Source organism: Macrobrachium nipponense, chromosome 19, assembly GCF_015104395.2.
Source record: "Macrobrachium nipponense isolate FS-2020 chromosome 19, ASM1510439v2, whole genome shotgun sequence".
Taxonomy (NCBI): Eukaryota; Metazoa; Arthropoda; class Malacostraca; order Decapoda; family Palaemonidae; genus Macrobrachium; species Macrobrachium nipponense.
In genome coordinates this window covers 56,499,524-56,518,208 of record NC_061088.1, presented here as the reverse complement: position 1 = coordinate 56,518,208, position 18,685 = coordinate 56,499,524, and the positions used below count along the sequence as shown (strand labels likewise).

The 18,685-nt window shown below is 39.5% G+C and overlaps 2 protein-coding genes across 5 annotated transcripts in view; one reads left to right on the top strand and one right to left on the bottom strand.

Moving 5' to 3' along the window:
• Positions 1 to 3,921: 3,921 nt before the first annotated feature.
• On the top strand, positions 3,922 to 15,581 carry LOC135217214 (monocarboxylate transporter 3-like). Of its 4 annotated transcripts, none has more exons than XM_064252956.1 (12): positions 3,922 to 4,157; positions 7,215 to 7,439; positions 10,081 to 10,212; positions 10,649 to 10,749; positions 10,968 to 11,094; positions 11,530 to 11,676; positions 12,743 to 12,925; positions 13,237 to 13,304; positions 13,444 to 13,620; positions 13,908 to 14,093; positions 14,261 to 14,454; positions 14,708 to 15,581. In XM_064252956.1, exons 2-10 carry the CDS (start codon positions 7,223 to 7,225, stop codon positions 14,019 to 14,021), a joined length of 1,266 nt encoding a protein of 421 aa, XP_064109026.1. In that variant the 5' UTR covers positions 3,922 to 4,157; positions 7,215 to 7,222; the 3' UTR covers positions 14,022 to 14,093; positions 14,261 to 14,454; positions 14,708 to 15,581. The 4 variants fall into 4 exon arrangements, with proteins under 4 accessions (XP_064109026.1, XP_064109032.1, XP_064109024.1 ...); XM_064252954.1 differs by having other exon boundaries at positions 3,926 to 4,157; positions 10,652 to 10,749; positions 13,210 to 13,304; XM_064252947.1 differs by having other exon boundaries at positions 3,926 to 4,157; positions 13,210 to 13,304.
• A 28-nt stretch (positions 15,582 to 15,609) lies between these two features.
• LOC135217246 (neuronal acetylcholine receptor subunit alpha-6-like) overlaps positions 15,610 to 18,685 on the bottom strand; it is a 61,983-nt gene continuing 58,907 nt past the window's right edge. The window contains exon 8 of the mRNA XM_064252975.1: positions 15,610 to 16,595. Within this exon, the coding sequence (XP_064109045.1) occupies positions 16,419 to 16,595 (177 nt within the window). The 3' untranslated portion in view covers positions 15,610 to 16,418. The remainder of the gene's footprint in view (positions 16,596 to 18,685) is intronic.

Sequence of the window (18,685 nt, the reverse complement as noted above, 5' to 3'; positions counted from 1 at the left end):
ATGAAGATTTAGTTTAGGGGTCCTACGATTCGTCAGGGGATTCAAAAAGTTCCTGGTCAATATCATGAAAGGATACGCGCTCTCGATCAGCCACTGTGATAAGTATGGACAGCCAATTGACTCTCGCAAACACCAGAGCCAAACACAACAAGATAGGAAATCCCCGAGGTCTTAATAGATGGATTGATTTATGAATTGATGGCCCAAGAGCAAACACCGGAGCAAACAGGCCATTCAGCGCTTGATTATAGAAAGAAAATGACAGAGTAAATAGAATCGGGAATGAAATAAAATAAATAAATAAATAAATAGATAGTTATGAAGCAAACCGTTCCCTGGACTCCCAAGGTCTGAAGCGAATCTTCCCAAAAAGGATTTTCTCTGCAGGAAGCATCCAGAGGGCCTTCAATACCCGTGGTATAAGAACTCTGCCTTTTCTACCAGCCCCACCAGAGCGATCTTAAGGGAGTCAACGCATTATATAGTGAACGTCAACCCAACTCACAGACGTAGTACTATCTTTCTCTGTTATTTTGATGTGAGACATGTTTTGATTTATACATGAATAGAAACCATTTACATTTATAATACGAACCATTTGATTTCTATAAAAGTAACAAATGAGCCGCAAAAATGATCAGCTTTTCAGAGTTAACTTTTATTTTCCGAATGTCTGTCTGAGTTTGAATTCAAAAGCAGGCATCGATTCTTGTAGCTACTTAGCTATACCGACTATTTTGACTGATTATGTATATAAAAAGCGATGTTTTGCTTCAATCCAGTTTCTCTATTTGCAATAAGATTTGATCCTGATTGACACAGAGCAAAGCTGATCGCCCTACAAATACAACTTCAAATAATTCAAAACTGAAATCTTATTGACAAACCAGGATGCTCTATAAAATGAGCAATTTTTATTTTGACTGAAGGCACGAAGCTTTTCAACTGAACATGATCCCATTTCAAATGATCGTGGAGGCTCGTTCAAAATGAGTCTCTTTAACTGGGAGAAGTTTGATTTTTTTTAGTTGGAGAAAAATATTTCCAATAAACTGTGAAATTCTATTGTTATTTTACTATTAAAAACTATGATCATTTTTAAAACACTGAACTGTCTCATTCTTAATCAACTTCCCTCGAGCAAACCACAGCATTCTTTGGCTGATGCCGCCTCACGGGAGGAAGGATTCCTCTTTTCGCCGAGATTCTCTTCAAGGAAACTCGCCACCTCACTCTCTTGGTTTCTCGGCGTTCTGGTATATTATAGCACCCATGAACTTTTTGTTCGCCAGCCATTAGTTCTTTATATAGTGTAAGGTATTCATTCTCCTTCACTTTTTCCCTTTCTTCAGGGAATGTTGCAGCCAATAACGCCGTTTTTTGTGTTTCTCTCTCTCTCTCTCTCTCTCTCTCTCTTCTCTCTCACTTCACTAAAATTCTTAGACATATCAAACTCGCTTAAGATGCTGCCGGTATGAAAAACAGGACTAAACTACGACCGTAAATGCTGGAGACTGGAGAGTATAGTGCTGCTACGGTGCACTGTGAATGTAGCATAGGAAACAGTCCGTTGCAGGTCCGTTGACGTGGAGGTTTAGTGTGAACAGACCCAAATGCATATTGAGGCGAGGTGGGCATCAAAGGGGAATTGTCTTCATCGTTTCATTACACTTTGAGACTCCATTATAGTTTTTTTTTTTCCGGCTGACACCCAACTCGGAGAACAACTACTTGCAACAAAAGTGATGTATTTTACGTATTAGATATATCTGGAAAAATCAATTGACTTCATAAACAGCTCCAAGGAAAAGACTCTGATATCATATCCGGTAGAGGATCCTCCATTACTGCTTTTCTGAGAAACCAACAGCTGTACAAAATAAATATCAGACGTCTAGCGTTTGAACAGTTTCCTGGTTTGACCTCGATTAGCAGCGATTTGCTCGCTGGTGACCTTGCGTTGCCTGGGGAATGGTATTGGGAAAATCTGCATCAAAATATGCAAGTTCTGTTAAGTGACCAATTCCTGATGGATATGCCCCTGGGGTGGCAATTCCTTTTGAGGGTAATTTCTGGACAGGAGACCCTCATTGAATTACAGTATCGAAATATTGCACGCGAAATTCAAAGATAGGAAGCATAATGTGTAGTACTGTATAGACAACAAATGACTGCTCGATCAAAGGTACCCACTACTCTGGGATAAAGCGCAGCTCTACGTTGTGGCTTTTCCTTCACCTTACCCGGTCAAATAAGGAAGGTTCTGCCGTGTTGGTCACTTGTTATCAAAAGCTGGTAACAGGATCGACATCGTGATCAAGGGTGATCTGCAACTATCACTGACATCGATGGCCCCAAATTTCTGAAAACTTGCTGAGCAGCGTCAGCCACGGCGATCTCATTCAATAAATCTTTATTGTTTTTTATAACTCACAACTCACTCATCTTAAAGTGGTTTATTATGAATGATTTACTAATGGAAATGAATGCTCTATATAATTTAATTGTTCTGCACGTTTATTTGCATTTGATTAGCTTTCCTTCCAAATAAAGCATAATCATTTACTATTTCATTGATTTTTTATACAATTCCTTTACTTTTTAGTTGGAGCAAAATAGAATAAGCCCTTTTTCCGAGGAATGGCTGTGGGGTCCAAAAAACAATTAAGAGGAAAAGGGATCCTTTGGGTAAGAAAAAAAAGAAAAAAAGTAGGGAACCCCTGACCTAGACCGTGAATTTGGCTGCCTATTACAGATCAAATATCCTGAACAAAAAATTGTTTTAGGATGTTTTTTTCTTACCACATTGTTGACTTTTGCGCATTTGATACCGTAGAGAGAAAATGTTATCAGAGCGTGTTCTAAGTATTGAACTATGAAAAGAAAGAATGATACATATTGACCTCATGTCACGCGCTTATAATGTTCCGTTTCGTAACCTCAGCGAAGGTGGCGAATATAACTATAGAATACAAAGGGTCATCTCCTCTAGCCCAAAAGATGAAGGTTCGAATTCTGGCCAGCCAGTATACCTTCGGGCATGAAGTATTCCAAAGATAAAGGAAATTCGACATGAGCGACCATTTCTGACCTAATATCATGGTATATAATAAAACACGTCACATGGGAATTACAATCAAAGCTAACATTCGACAGCAACGTTGATATCCTTGAAGCTTCATTTCTTGATGACTGCGCCGTCAGGTATAATATAGGAGGGGCTGAGAGAGGCTTTCCTATGGTCCGCGTGATGAGCCAAGGAGGTTGAATAGGTTCCCATCTTGCCAAGGAGGCCTTTAATCCTAATCCGAAAAGGTACAATTTCAGGATTAACCTCGAGGTTAAGATGAAACCCTAGAATGGATATATTCTAGCGTACTGTCCAGCTATTTGTTGTTCCTTATTTCGTTTTTAAGTAATGTATGCATGTGAATGCTTATATACTATATGCATATATGTCGCTCAGAAAATGACATCTCTACCAGTTTATCACCCTGCTTCCTGAAAAATTGAATGGCATTTAGAAAATATGACAGAAGGGCTAATCGACTTCGAGTCCCAACCTTTCGTAGACAGACTATTAAAAAAAAAAGTCAGTACAACTCCGCATCCTTTAGCGAGGTAAAACTTGAACGAAATTCCTCTTATTATTCGAACAGAGCCTCTCTTGTTCAAGTTCCTTAACTATGGTCGAAACAATGATCTTGAAATAACACTAATACTAAAACAAGTAATCATGATAACATTCTATTAAATTGCTATTACTGCCAATGAGGTGACAGCGCACGCGCGCGCGCGCGCGCGAGAGAGAGAGAGAGAGAGAGAGAGAGAGAGAGAGAGAGAGAGAGAGAGAGTAAACAGCTGCCTCCAGACTACATTAGAAGACAGCTCATTTTCAAGTTTGAACCTGCGATCGGACCCTTGGGGGTCACGAGACTGCTATTTAAGAGGTTGGCTGGTCGCACCAGTTGTCATTCCGGGCTTCCCCGGGGTCAGGACACTGACGCCATTGTGTAGAGTTTCCTTCTATTCTCTAGTGTATGACTAGGAGGACACAGACAGTTGAGTACATTAGTCAACATAATCTTTTATTCGTCACTCAGGTTTTAGACAACGAACTGCGTTTCAGCAACGACGTCTCGACTCAGCCACCAAAGGTAACTCACTCAAATTTGAAGGTTGTTGGCCAGTCAGGTTTATGTGTTGGGGACAATAAATGTTTCCGTTTAACGATTTGTGTGGAAGGTTGAAGGCAAGTCTGCAGCTGCTGACTGACTGACTGATCCTGCAGTTGAAAAGCAATGGGAGATACCTCGAGAGCTAAGGGGAGTTTGTGTAATGAGAGCCAAGTTCGGAGACTTGATTTGGAACCTACTGGTATCCTCGTGTATATATGAGACTGATATCTGTAATTACTTTAGATGAAAATTTGAAGATCTGAAGTTCGAAGGGCTAAGAATTACGTGCAGGGACCGTAAAATGTCTTAATTTAGCAGTATGTGATACAAGGTGAGAAATATCTCTAACTACAATTTGTTAATCCATAGCGTCTCGGTGAACAGGATATCGATCTTAATTTTCTGTCAGGTGAAATGTCAAGAACATAAATGTTTACAAAATTTTAGTTGAATGGTAACTGTACCTATTGATCTCGTGTTCATGAACTGATCTGAAACCTAACCGCACTGAATTTGTGGCCCGAATTTGTGCTTATTTAACATAGAAGTAGCAGTAGTTCATTTACCTTCCGTAACAAAATATTTTATAGTTGTTACCCTTGAAGTGATCGCTCGGCAGTTTGTCCCCTTCATTCAACCTTTAATAAGCTATGATTTAAAAACTGGTCAAACTCCAAATATGAATGCAACCAGTTACAGCCTTCCCTAACAGCAGTGTTTGAGCGTTTGGATGATAGATACGTTACATTTTGAGAATCGAATCCAAGTTCTCTTGATTCCTGCAAGCAAAATAGAGGCGCCTTTGAAGGTTTTCTTACTAGGCTGATGATGTTCCTTTCTATTCTATAGAGTTTCAAGCAGTGCTCAGAATAAATTCTTCAGTGTCCCACCCATTGAGTGACCTTGGCCCCCACCTGGGTAGATCGAGGTTATAACTCCGCGTCGGGTATTTCTTTGGAAATTAGTTTCCTCACGGTCCAGAGTTGTATCTAGACCGTGAGTTTCCTATAGTATTTGGTTTGCTTATTATTAAGAAATCGCCGTTATTTTTTGCGGGTAGTGTGAATTTAACCTCACGGGCCTATACCTACTATTTCCAAACCTCCTATAATTATAGTTGTTTTAGGCTTTTCCTCCTACGCTGCCAATTGTATTGGAAATGACCGCGTTTATTCCTTTTGAATTAATCCGTGTCCTCAGGAGCAATAGTAATGTTGGTTTGAGCTTACTCTCCAAAACATCCGTGGTAAATCCCGAGCGTATTTGGACTTAAAGATACGACGAGAGCAATAGAAAAACAATAGAAAGAGTGCAAATATCATAACTGGTAACAAAACATTTTTAGAAATTTCATTTGCAATTATTGACGATAGAAAAAAAAGAGAAGTATAATACACGATAGCAACTCCAGCCAATGTTTTTTTTCCCTCATGTCGCGTCGTCCAGACCTTTGTTGTATCTGAGGAAATTAAAGTTAAACCTTTATTTGATCTTAAGATAATCGCTGCCTCCTTTTACATTGACCATGAGTCTCTCTCTCTCTCTCTCTCTCTCTCTCTCTCTCTATCTCTCCTCTCTCTCTCTCTCCTCTCTCTCTCTCTTAATCTCTCTACTATTTATATATATATATATTAATATATATAATATAATATATATATAGAATATATATGTACTATTCGATATATCTCATTTGATATACTATTCATATATATATAATAATATTATGTATGTGCTTGGAGAAATTTATTTTTTTATTTATTTTCTTACATTAACGATAAGTATTTTTTCACCTTTATACACAGAAAAGTACTCACACTTCACACTACTTGCTTTGCACTTTAAAATCCACTACACAATCCTGTATTATTTTAATTGATAATAGAGATTTATTTCCATACTCGTCATTTTCCTAAATCCGAATTCGACCTCTCCCTGCCCCCATGCCCCAAGGGCAGCTTAGCTTGGACGTCAATCCTTTTTTAAGAGAACTGACAACGTACCTCAAAATCTGTGCCACGTTTAAGAGCAAAACCAATATTTACGTCGCTACCCAGTGCAAAATGTTACAAAATACTTTAATATGGTAAACACAAAATTTGGCTATGATTATTTTAGCATTGTTTAGGTCTGTAGTGCTTTCAAATACTAAAATTGATTGAGAAAGTTTGATTTGGCAGCGCTACTTACTACCCTTGCCCTCCCCAAATGGCAAGAAGGTTTGGAAATACTGTAATACTATAAACATGACGAAATCCATTTGACGACCCAATCCCTATAGTGGCTGGTGTATTCGCGGGAGTGTTCCTTGCAGTCCGTGCGGAGTTATTGCCTAAAATTAATTACCCCCACCTGTTCACCAGGCAATTGCCTACTGCCAAGTGATCTGAATCGCGCTTCAGAACTAGATTATTTCGATGAATATTTTAGTATTTATTCAAAAGTCATTGCTTTTAAAACAAACTGCTATAGATTGATTCATTCAAGACTTGTTGGTTTTGGTCATTCAAAGGTAAAAAGTGAAGTCGATTGCAAACGTGAAAGTTTTGAAGCCGTGCTGTTAGGTCTGCTAATATGCTTAGTACAAAAACCATACTGAAATCTATCGCAATTCTACTGTTACCGAGATCAAGAGCGTCTTCTGTCGTTTGTTTTAACTCATTCCCATTGGAATGATGCTAATCACGGCGCTCGTGGAAATGGCTGCGGTATTTAGGTAAAAAAATCTACCCATTTCGCTGTTACCATTGTTAGTTTACTGAATCATGCAATGATAAGTCACTAGCTTGATAAAAGACTTTGCTCTCTCTAATTTGTTTATCTTCAAATGGCATGTCATGAATTTTTTTATTTGTGAATAAAGTTATCTAAGTTCTCCCATGACAGCCAGACCCCGGAGGCCGCCGACTTGTTTGGCAGTACCACACGCCCCGGGATTTCCCGAGGAGTGAGTGTGGGTCGCTGAAAGATTTGTTATCAGAGAAACTTATCGTTTGTGCAGCTGAAGGCTGAAGCTGAAATAAGTATTGTCGATTTCAGGTCAAAGGATGACGTTCGGTTTCTTCCTCCCTCCTCGTGGAAATCCCACCGAATTCGCAGTTCTACCAGAGTCCGTCGAAACAGCTGCTCTGAAGTGGGAGAGAATCGAGAGCCTTAAGGACGTGGAGGACAATTGGAGCCTTTGGAGCAGCAAGGAGGCTTGGAGAAGGCACAACGACGCGGTGAAGAACAGTAGCCCTCCTGATCTTGAAGAAGAGAAATCAGGTATTGGTCACCTCCTTTGTCAGAGTGATGTTTGGCGAAGTTCCATTCCAGTAAATTGTATTGATGTTCACTGGGTAATTCATTTTATTATACTTGTTTACTTGTTTGGTTTTCCGTACAGCCCTCCACAGGGATGATTCCCTCTCTGGTGGGCCCTTGTACTTTTTCAAAGTGAGTAGCTTCTTATATATTATGATTATCTTGGTGTTTTCTCGTCAGTATCGTAGTTCCTGCAGAATAGGAGAGTCTTTAGTTCATTTTTTAAATTTGCTTTCTTGTATGATCTTCACTTCAGGCGGTATTTTGCTGTATATCTTGGTGGGCAATGTTCAAATAGCCTATTTGCTGTACTTGCATGTCTAATCACAACATTAATTTCAGGTCTAAAGAAGCTTAAGCAGTTTCTCATATATGTTGGTTCACCGTATTTTAGTGCTTTAAAGACTGTGAGAAGTATTCTGTATTTTATTTTGCTTTTACAGAAAGCCAACTAAGCTCAGTGTTGGGGTTATTCTGTCACGGTAACGTCCTCTTATGAAATGTTATTATTTTGAGCCTTCCCGTTCCGGCCGTTCTTGTTCTAAATTGTACAATATTTGATTTCCCTTTTTATTCCTCTTCTTCGTATATACTTTGAGCATCGCCCTGGGCTTGCCTTTGCGCAGAGCACTTCTCGGACAATCACTTAAACATTAATCTGAAGAATTGGTCTGCGCGTTTAAACACTTGAACGTTTCCTAAGGATGTCGTCAGAATCATATAATGGTTTTGTTGGTGTTGCTTCGTGTGGCGGGCTGTGGGGGAGGGGGAGGTTCATATCATTGTTTGCATATTAGCGTCTCTTCAGTACTTAATTTAGTTTTTCATGCATACAGTTTTTCTTCTAGGTTTTGAATTTTGATTTTATCTAGATTGTGAGTTTTGATTTTATCTTCTCTTAAGTACAGTACATGAATGGAAAAATACTTGATGGATTTCAATGCAACAAATTTTGAGTCTAAAACAGTCACTGCTTATTGCGCACTACAAGCACCAGTCTGATAAAAACGGACGAGCTAAATTGCAGAGTGGTGCAAGAAAATCTCTAGAAAAAAGTTTCTCCCAATAGCTAAAGGTAGAAGTCCATTGAAGTTTTGAACTCGTAAGCCAGTAACATGGAGTGTTGATCTCTCTGCCGAGTACGTGCTGCCACATTCAAACTCCTCATCCAATGAATATTACTGCGTCGTCGGGGCACACAACGATGCGTGAATAAACACTGAAAAGCGCTTGTTACTGATATTCTGCCTGTCTTTTTCATGTGGTATTCGCTTATAACACTGCATCGGAGAGAGAAAACGCTAAGGCAGCACATTGATTTTTTTTTCTCTATCCCGTTTAGTTGTTTTAAGTCATTTTTTTACAGGTATGCGAATCAGTACTGTACACAGTCATACGAAATATTGTTCTAGGGTCTATTGTAGTTGAAGTAAAGAATTTTGCATACGAATCTGTATACGTATATCTTAGACAAACCAACGATAGAAAATGCTGAGAACCATGATGAAAAAGATGGCACCTCCTCCACAAGGAGGAAACTTTATGTGGTCAAGGCAAAGCATAAATGAAAACTCCAGAAGCTTCAGGAAACATTGACTGAGAAGAAAACCGAGGCTGCAAATGATCGTAAAGATATTCTTGTTATTAATACGACTGCTCTCAGGTGGTGGTTGTGATGGTATAAATTTTTCTGATGCAATGAGGGTTAACTATGCTGAGGGTGCTGAATTCAGCAAGATGATTAGGAAATAAAATCCAAGAATAAATATCTGTAATGTCTGTGATGAGGAAGTGTGGTTGAGGAGTTAGTGTCAGAGACCACTTTCTAAATTCTATCCTTGATGTAAGGATAAAGAGAGTTGCTATTCGTAAATCTGCTGCAATGAGACTATCCACTTCATTTTAAAACGTGAACAGAGATTTGCAAAGCTATACACCAGATTGCCGATGAGGTTACCTTACGTTAGGGAACATACAGAGCAACTGAGGTGTCGTATGGACATAAGGATAATGGATGCAAAAGGGGGATAGTTCGCGGTTATTGTTGTGGTAATCGCTTAACGAAAGAGTGCAACTCTGGTGAATTGAGTGTGTACATTGGTTGGTTTTGATGAAGCTGGCCTTATAGCCTATAGCCAGCACGGGGTCTTGCACATAAAACGGCCTGTAAAAGAGAGTATTGTTTGACTGAAAAAACAACATACCACTCATCGGGTGAACTTTAGAGACTGTTATTGTTACTGTTTGCTGTTTTTATTTCCTAGTGTGTGTTTCCAAAGAAGGCGCTGTGGGAGACCCAAGAACTCTGTCAATCATAGTCTTAGTAATGCAGACACATTCAGAATGTTTTCCTTTGTTATTAAACAGCCTCCAACAATGAAAAATCAGTCATCACGTGACTCCCCTTTGAGCTCAGCAGTTCATTCCGCTCAGAAATCATAACGTCTCTCCTCCAAAGATCATCGAATATCATATGCAGTTCAACAGTTTTTCCTACTTTTGAAAAATATTGTAGGACAATTTCTAATAGTAACAAATAGGCTATAACACTGTCTAGTGTGAAGTCTTGAGGGTTGAGCTGTTTTGGACTTGTGGGTTTCAGGTAAAATGAAAGAACCCTCCAGAGACAGCAGCGATTTTGGTCTGGTTGCAGAATCCATCAGAGTGGATGGCCTGGATGCTTTGTTCCCAGAAAAGGTGCCGGATGTGACTTCCGAATTGGACAAGGAACAAGGTGAGAAATGTTTCTTTTTAGGGTAGTAGGCAAGACTGTATGACGGGAATTTCACAACTGGAATGTGATCCTGAACTGTGGAAGTGGACTTGGCTTCAGCAAAGTTTTTATATGAATTAAGTGAAGTCTACACATTATAGGTATGCTTTTTAAGACCACTTTACCAAGGACTGATGCTTTTCCTGTATCCTTGGTAGGTTCTTGAAACTCTTCATGGAGAGCTGTCACGGTTTTAATATCACTTACATAATGCGAGGAAAATGCTATTTGAACACATGGTGTGAATTTCCTTTTCTACCGGATATTTTTGTCAAGATGGAAACAAAGTAACATTTTAGGAAGTCCTAGCATGAGAGGAGCGTTTCCCATTTTAGATATTAGAACAGATGCCACACCTGTTAAATCATTAACTATTATGAAAGTGTTTTTTCCCCAGTAGTTGAAGCTGCCGATGCCAACAAGCCTACACAAGGATACGAACCTCCTGACGGTGGATGGAGAGGCTGGAGTATTGTTTGTGCAAACGCTGTCTGCGCCGTGAGTTGACTTTTCTTTCCCTTTTGATCATCTTAAGATTCTTGTGATAGTGCTGTATCATTCAACAGCACAGATGTTTCTCTAAAAAATCATTTCTGTAACTGCTCGGTCATTAATATAAAGTATGGATGTCAGACAAGGCATCATAAACAACCTTTGTCTCTTTTTATGTTCAAAACAAGGTTGAAATTTTTCTAACTACTATACATGTCCAACAGATGATGTTTACAACTCAAGGGCCTTGCTTTGGCTTTTTCTTCGGACCAAGGCTTCGGGAACTTGGCGCAACGGCCACCTTAACAGCCTGGATCTTCTGCCTTCAGTCTCTGACTCGGAACTTGACAGGTTGGTTTACAGGGTATTCGTATGTGTAACTTATTCAGTTTTTATTTATGGGGCCATTTGAGAATGATGGACACAGGTTCTGCCTGCATAAAAGAAAGAAAGAAAAATCCAACCTTTGCCAGCACGCCATGCCCTAACCTAACTTATTCCTAACTGCCCTTCCTAACTGATTCAGGGCAGTGTCCCCACCCACAAGTAACATGGAACATCTTCAACATGGACCAAGCCTCTGTTCCGAGGTAATGTCTGTCCCCATCATTCTCAAAACTACCCTTATTTACATTATACAAAAATAACTGACTTTAGCCTATATAGCTTCTGCAATTCAGTGTACATAAATGAGATTCAGTGGAAGGAAGATATCATTTTGAAAAGGTTTTTAAGGTTGCCTCATAGTGACATATCTTCAAACTAAGGGTTTCTTTTCTCTTCAAGGTCCGTGGGCAGGGCTCTTGGGCAGTAAGTTCGGGTACCGTCCCGTGGCAATGATATCAGCGTTGACAGCAGCTTCGTCATTCATGGTGTCTGCTCTGGTCTCCAGCAATCCTCTGTGCTTCCTCCTCACGTTCTCCCTTTTGAGTGGTATAGTTGCAGTTATCTTTTATGTTTATTTATCCATTTCATCATGTTGTCTTCGTTATTTTTTACATTTGGATAACAAAATGACTTTGTTACAGTAGGGATTTTGTCATCAAATAAGTCAGTCTGCACCCATCAATTCGCTCTAGGTGTTGAAGAGACATTTATGTCCAGTAAATCTTGTGTTGTGTGTACTTTGCCGGTAACTTTTATCGATGTTGTTACTTGTCGACAAAATCTCTCGGCAGGGGTTTTGTCGATAAAACCTCCTATCTAGTCACTTTAGAGATTATTAGAAATGGATAAACGATTGTAATGACTCGCGTGGAGTTACGACTGACGGGGAAGACTTAAGCGATGGTTCTGATTTGAAATTATTTTGCTATTTCTTATATTCCACGTCTTTTATTGTTGAGGAATACACTGCATGCGGTGCGTTTGGTACATCAGAGTTGTGAAACTAAGAAATTTGTTTAGAGTAATGTAGTTAAAAACTTGAAAATTCTGAAGAGGACGCTCTCTGAAGTGCCCTTCTCTCTCATCTCCTAGACACGAAGTAGTCCTTGATGGGTAATTAGTGTTTTTAATGCATTTTAATCGACGCCGACCTTAGTCTTTGAAGTGATTTGAGGCAAGTCACGAGACAATACAGCATTTGTGAACCCGATGGATAAAACGGAGGGTCCATTAATTTGTGATGAGTAATTTTTTGAGAACCTAACGTAACTTTTGCACCTCGATCTCAGTCCCCCTTGCTCCAGACTTAACCCCTTGTTCTTGGTCCATTTCACATGCTAACAATTTAAAGTAAGTTTTCAGTAGCCTCACCCTATATTATTTCATTGTGAGGCGAGGCGAGGGTGCCAAGCAACTCGGTGTACCTATAGCATTGTCTACAATATCGTTGGTTTATGTACTTCAGTTTATTTGCATATTTTGTTTGATAATACTTTTTCGGAATATCATTGTATGTCGATCGTTTCTATTTTCAATTTATGTCCCTTGATTTGTATTTTGAAAGTAGCCAATAACAAAGGCATTCATTTCTGTAAGTTACAATATTCCGTAGGCTTGGGGGCCGGCATCTGTATGAACAGCTGTTATCACATATCTGCCCAATACTTTAAAAAACGATTGGGTCTGGCCAATGGGATTATGGTGACTGGCGGATCTCTGGGATTCGTAGTGATGCCTCTGCTAGGAGCGGAACTTCAAGAGCGTTTCTCCTTCAAGTGGGCGACTATTATTGCAGGTAATGCACCCTAAGGGTTTTTGCTGTTCGGTGTTTTTGGAATTTGAAGAAACTAGTAACTTTGTGATTTGTAGAGGTTTACATAACATTAAAAGCTCATAAACTGATATAAAACAATGGTTTCGTGAGTTCAATTAGTTTTGTTTTGATCATATTTACATACGCATTACACTACACCTTAGGTATAAGAAATCTTGCCTTTTAACTGAAATTGTAGTGATGATAGTCTTAAACGTAGTTTTAGCACAGGACTGGATGTCAAAATTATTCACGAATAACTACAGGTTGTGTGTTTATGTTGGCTGTCCCAGGAACTGCGTTTTTCCAACCCATTGAGCTGTACATGAAGAAAAAAAAGGCTGCTCAGGACCAGGAAGAGGTTCGTGATCGCATATCTAGAATGACACTTTTTCTGTTTATTTAGCAGATGTCCTTCCTTTATCGATGTCTAAAATCTTAAGCCCTTGTTAAAAAGAAAATCTGTCTCATAGGAGTTAATGTTTTTTGCCTGAACACAGGGACAAATAAGTGAGGCTGGTGATGGATGTAAGGATGCCGAGCAAGAGAAGGAAGGAGGAGGAGGAATCTGGAAGAAGTTCTTGCAACAGTTCAAACCTTCCGTGTTTCGTGATCCTCTGGTCGTCACGACAGCCCTTTTTACCTGCCTCTCCATAACCATACTTCTCAATATCGTTGTAAGACTAACTTGTATATTCTTTGTCAGATGAATAACCCTTGCAATGATGACTATTGAATAACGTGATTGATTTAAGGTTGAAACTTCTCTTAAATAGGTGTATTTATGAAGTTTTCTTCACAGCAAGACTTCAGGACTCGGAGAATGTCCGTTTCAGAGAAAATTAGTGTTGGTTTACGGGTAAATCCTTGATCATGCAGTGTTTTTAGGAGAATCTTGAAATAATGTTTAGACTGAAGTCGCTGGCTTGTAACAGCGCTGCTAAATTAGTCTTTTCTTTCACAGGCATTGGTGCCTTTCCTCTTGAATGACGCTGGGTACAACTTGCAGGACGCCTCGTGGCCAGTGTCAGTGGCAGCTTTCACTGACATGGCACTCGAGCTGTGTGTGCAACCGTGATAGACTTTCCTTGGCTGAATGTAAGGCTGCTGTACGCCGTGGCTCAGATCATTGCCATTCTCGCACCCAATGGTGAGGGAGATTTGTGCACTTTTATTGAATTCAGATTAAAACCTAAGTTCCCAACCATTTGAAGTTGGTTATCTTAAAATGACTTCTTTCTTGGTACACCTTGTAAATCAATGATTTTCTATGGACACTAGTTACCCACTGATGACATCACCTCTTACCTATTTCAGCGCTAGTGCTGGGCTCTGATACTATACCATAGTGCTGCTGACGATGGGCTCTGTAGGAATTGGTCTCGGTATCATGTATGTTTTGGATGTGTACATCATTATCCGTGTCTTAGGCATTGAAAAGATGCAGTCTGTGTATGGAATCAGCCAACTCTTGCGGGCGTTGGCCTATACCTTTATAGGTCCAATGGGAGGTGAGACTGTTTTCAAATGAAATAATTCTATCATAAACACCTTAAATATTGTTTCGCTTTTTTTCATGTATCTATTGTAGATAGTTATGGATATATATTTTAAGAGGTTAAGACCACCAACCTTCAGAGGGTCCTGCTTTTTTTCTTCCTGCTACTTTTACATTAGGAATATACAAGGTTTTTACAGCAGCTTCATACTTATCCCGAATGATGTAAGATCTAAAAATGTAAGAGTTTTTTCAACATCCCACAGGAGTCTTGCGGCAAGCCACTGGGTCATACAGAGCCTCGATTATTTTGTACACCTGCACAATAAGTGTCGGTCTATGCCTTTTGACATTCACCTGCATCTACACTCACTTCCGGCCTTTGAAGGTGGACAAAAAAGGTAGCATCTGAAGACAAAGATGACGAAAGGCGATGATATCGACCATCATCTAGAAAGAAAGCAACATTGGCGTTAATGCGTAGTTCTAAGACCAAATGAAGAAAGGTGATTAAAGCTTATAAAAATACAGTTGTCGAGAAGGCGAGCTGGTTTTGGTCGAAGGAAGATTCGACGAAGGCACACTAGTATCAAAAGAAGGTTCAAAGAAAGTGCTCTACTGGTGGTCGAAGGAAGGTTCTAAGAAGGCATGCTGGTGGCTGAAAGGTTCAACGAATACGCACTGGTGGTCGAAGGAATGATTGAAGATAGCTTGCTGGTGGTCAAAAGAAGGTTTGAAGAAGGCACACTGATGGTCAAAAACAAGGTTCAAAGAAGGCACCTTGGTGGTCGAAGGAAGGTTTGAAGGAGGCTGGTGGCTGAAAGAAGGTTCAACAAATGCGCACTGGTAGTCGAAGGAATGGCCGAAGATAGCTTGCTGGTAGTCAAAAGAAGGTTCGAAGAAGGGCGAAGGAAGGCTGGAAGGTACGGTGAGGGGGTTTGTATCGGCGAAACCTGATTTGACGACAAAAGCAAACTGCTTTTGTGACAATTTTAGTCTTTTTTTTTTTTTTTTTTTATGCGCCTAAGAAGGCTAGATAAAATCTTGCTGGTTATTAAAGTATCAGATTATTTTTTCATTCATAACTCTATAATATAATCAATACGGAAATATATTTCAAATAAAATATTTTTGTAATAATTTTCTTTTATTCAGACATAACGAGATCCCGAATACAGATCAACAGCCTAAATCATACAATAGTGCTGTGCACCTTTGATCACTGAAGACTTTGCCGCAATTTTAGGTAGTCAGTTTGGTGAAGGGTCAACTGACATACGATGTTTACAGGAAAGAAGTTGGCAAGTCTGCTTTGAAACCTGAACATAGCGAATACTTTCTATATTGAAGAGTACGGTAATATATTTTTCCAGCACAATTTCTTTGCAATAAACTACGTGTTTAAGACAGGTAGGGCATTCAACCCCCTTTATAATAGTCAATTAGTGTCGCTGAGAAGTGTTTGTCACTGCGGAATTAATCCTAGAAGTAACCCTGCCGCCTTTAAAACAAAGGAACCACTTCGAAAAGGAGGGAAAACTGCAGTCATCTTGAACTTTTCTAGATGTCTGTCTTGTTAAGACGATATACATAACTCTCTGCAACAAGAGAATGAAGAGCTATTGTAATAAACTTGACGTGGACGCATTAGTAGCCAATTGTTAACATGATACTGCCATCCATAATAAGCATATTCATTTTTGAAAGTCTAGACCAATGCCGATGAGTAGGTAGGTACTTGGAACAATGTTCCTGGACGACAAACTGTCCGGAAGTTTTAATTGTCCATGTGATTAATGCCTGATTAATTTAATACTGAGTCAAAATATGAAGTCGAGAAATAACTTGGGCTACGGATTTCCTCACAGTAGAAACCTGCAACGAAAACTTTTTTTTTTTTTTTTTCAACAAAACAGTTATATACTCTCATCCAAGGAAACTAGGCTCTTCTTTCTTTCATAGGAACTTTGGTTAGATCTAAACAGGCGCTACATAGGCGATGAGCATGACGACGAACGTGACGAGGAAGCAGAGGACAGCCAGGCGATCAAAAGCAGCAGCGACCAAGAGCCAGTCGGGGCCGTAGTTGACGGAGTTCTTGATGTCTGTGTCGAGCACTTCCCCGTCTTCGTCGCCTCCGCCGCTTCTCCCAACCTGAAGGAGGAGATGATTTGGGTTCGTTAGAGAAGAATATTATATTGAAGTAGGCCGACACACCTGCACTGAAATGAAATTTTGGAAAGTTCAACCAGAAAAGCATAGGCAGGTCATAAAGAGGAACTATGACGGATAATTTGAAAGAGTTTTCGTGCAGACAGACAAAAAAGATCGATGACCTATATATATATATAGTCAAACCGAAATCGCTACGAACATGTACGTTTTCGACCTTAACACGTGCCCCCTCACAGAAACCCTTGACCTAAGCTGGGATATGGCACCTGGATGTCTGAAACTACCGTATCTTCCTTATATTGTTATGCGTTCCTAACACTGATGACGTAAAATAAGCGAGAGACCCGAGCTTTGATGAGAAAAGAAAGCTGTATAGTAAATGATGATTTGAGATCTTACATTGAGCGGCTTTTTATAACAGGGTAGGTTATGGATGATTTTGTTTCTACCCGTCTAAATGAATTATCCAATTACCCAATATGTAGCCCAGGCTCAGTGACGAAAATATGAAATGCGATAAAAAAAAAAATACTATTATTGGCTTCTCAAAGATTGTAAATGAAGTCGGCCTTGTCCCGGACGGTCTCTTTCTTCTGGAAATGAAGCCCTTGGATGAGGGATAAATAGGATTAGATGACTGGATGAAAGAAGCCAGCCGAATCGAGGGAAGCAGACATTATAATTGTAGTCTGATTGATACTCTGATTGTAAGTCGGAAGAAATCCGGCATGCAGCTAATAACAGCCATGTTCGTAGTCATTTTGGTTTGACTATAGAAAAACTGATTTCAGATAAGGTTATATACTACATTAATCTCTGGGTATGTGTGATATCTATAAATTCATCAGAAAATTAAAACCGAATCCAAAACTGGGAACTAGAAGGCAGGAATTCTGGTTTCGTAGTTGCTCAGTCCGAACGAAGTGAGCGTTTCCGAATCATACGCAGACATCGCCAGCATAACCTAAACCAAGGAATAAACTGTGACAGATGGTTTGCAAATGATTGAGGATGCTGTGGGGAGGAGTTGGCCTTCCTGTTCTCGTTTTTTAATTATGAAGAACTGTTAACAATTATATAGTCTTTCACTTCATCTGTCCACCCACTTCAAGCAGCAGCCCGGACCATTGAGATGCAACGAACGAGATACCAACTGTAACACTTATTGGTATTTAGAAGTACTAGACTTGTAAACTGTGAAACTGACCGTCTGCCGAAAGTATATGGGTGGCTTACTTAACAAGCACCATTATTGCTTGTTAGATGTTTGGTCTAGATGAGATACAAATGGAACTAGTAGTATATAATATATCTGTGGACCAGTGACAGACATACCTACTGGTGGGTAGGTTCAACCCCCCTCCCCTCTGACAGACGCACTGAAAAGGGCGGGTTAATTGGATCTGGATCCAACTAAGGAGATACCAAGTAAAATTTACACTACAGTAACACTGCACATCCTAGAATACTGTGGTGGTAATGACAGACATTTTAGTTGGGGTTTACCCCCGACAGACACACCCTGACAGGTGGGGAGAGGGAAGGCCAAGCCCTGATAATAACTGTATAGTCTACACATAGTAGGCTACTATTGAACCGTATTATAAATTATCGTGATAAATTGATAAATAATTTTTTCCTTTCTATATCATTTGCATTTATATTATACAAATACTTTGTTTCATATAAATAACATTCTGTAGGCCTATAATAATTCGGTCTTAGTATTATTTTGTCAATTTGAGTATTCGCTCTATCTTTATTTACGAGATGAACGTTGAGCAGCGGTGGCTGGAAGATTGGCACTGTAAAGCAGCATGTAAGTTCTTATAATTAATTATTAGAGTTGTTGCTGTAAAATATCTATACACAGCAATGCTCGGAGCTGATGCTACATGATTGCACAGGATTTTGCTAAAAATTCACTAAATGGCAACCTAACACACTCCATATTTATATATTTCAATGCAAAAAAAAAACATTATTGCATACATAAAGCCATAATATGTCCCATAAAAGTGAAGTCTGCCATATATTTCAAAACTGTAAGAAAATGTCACTTGTAGCTA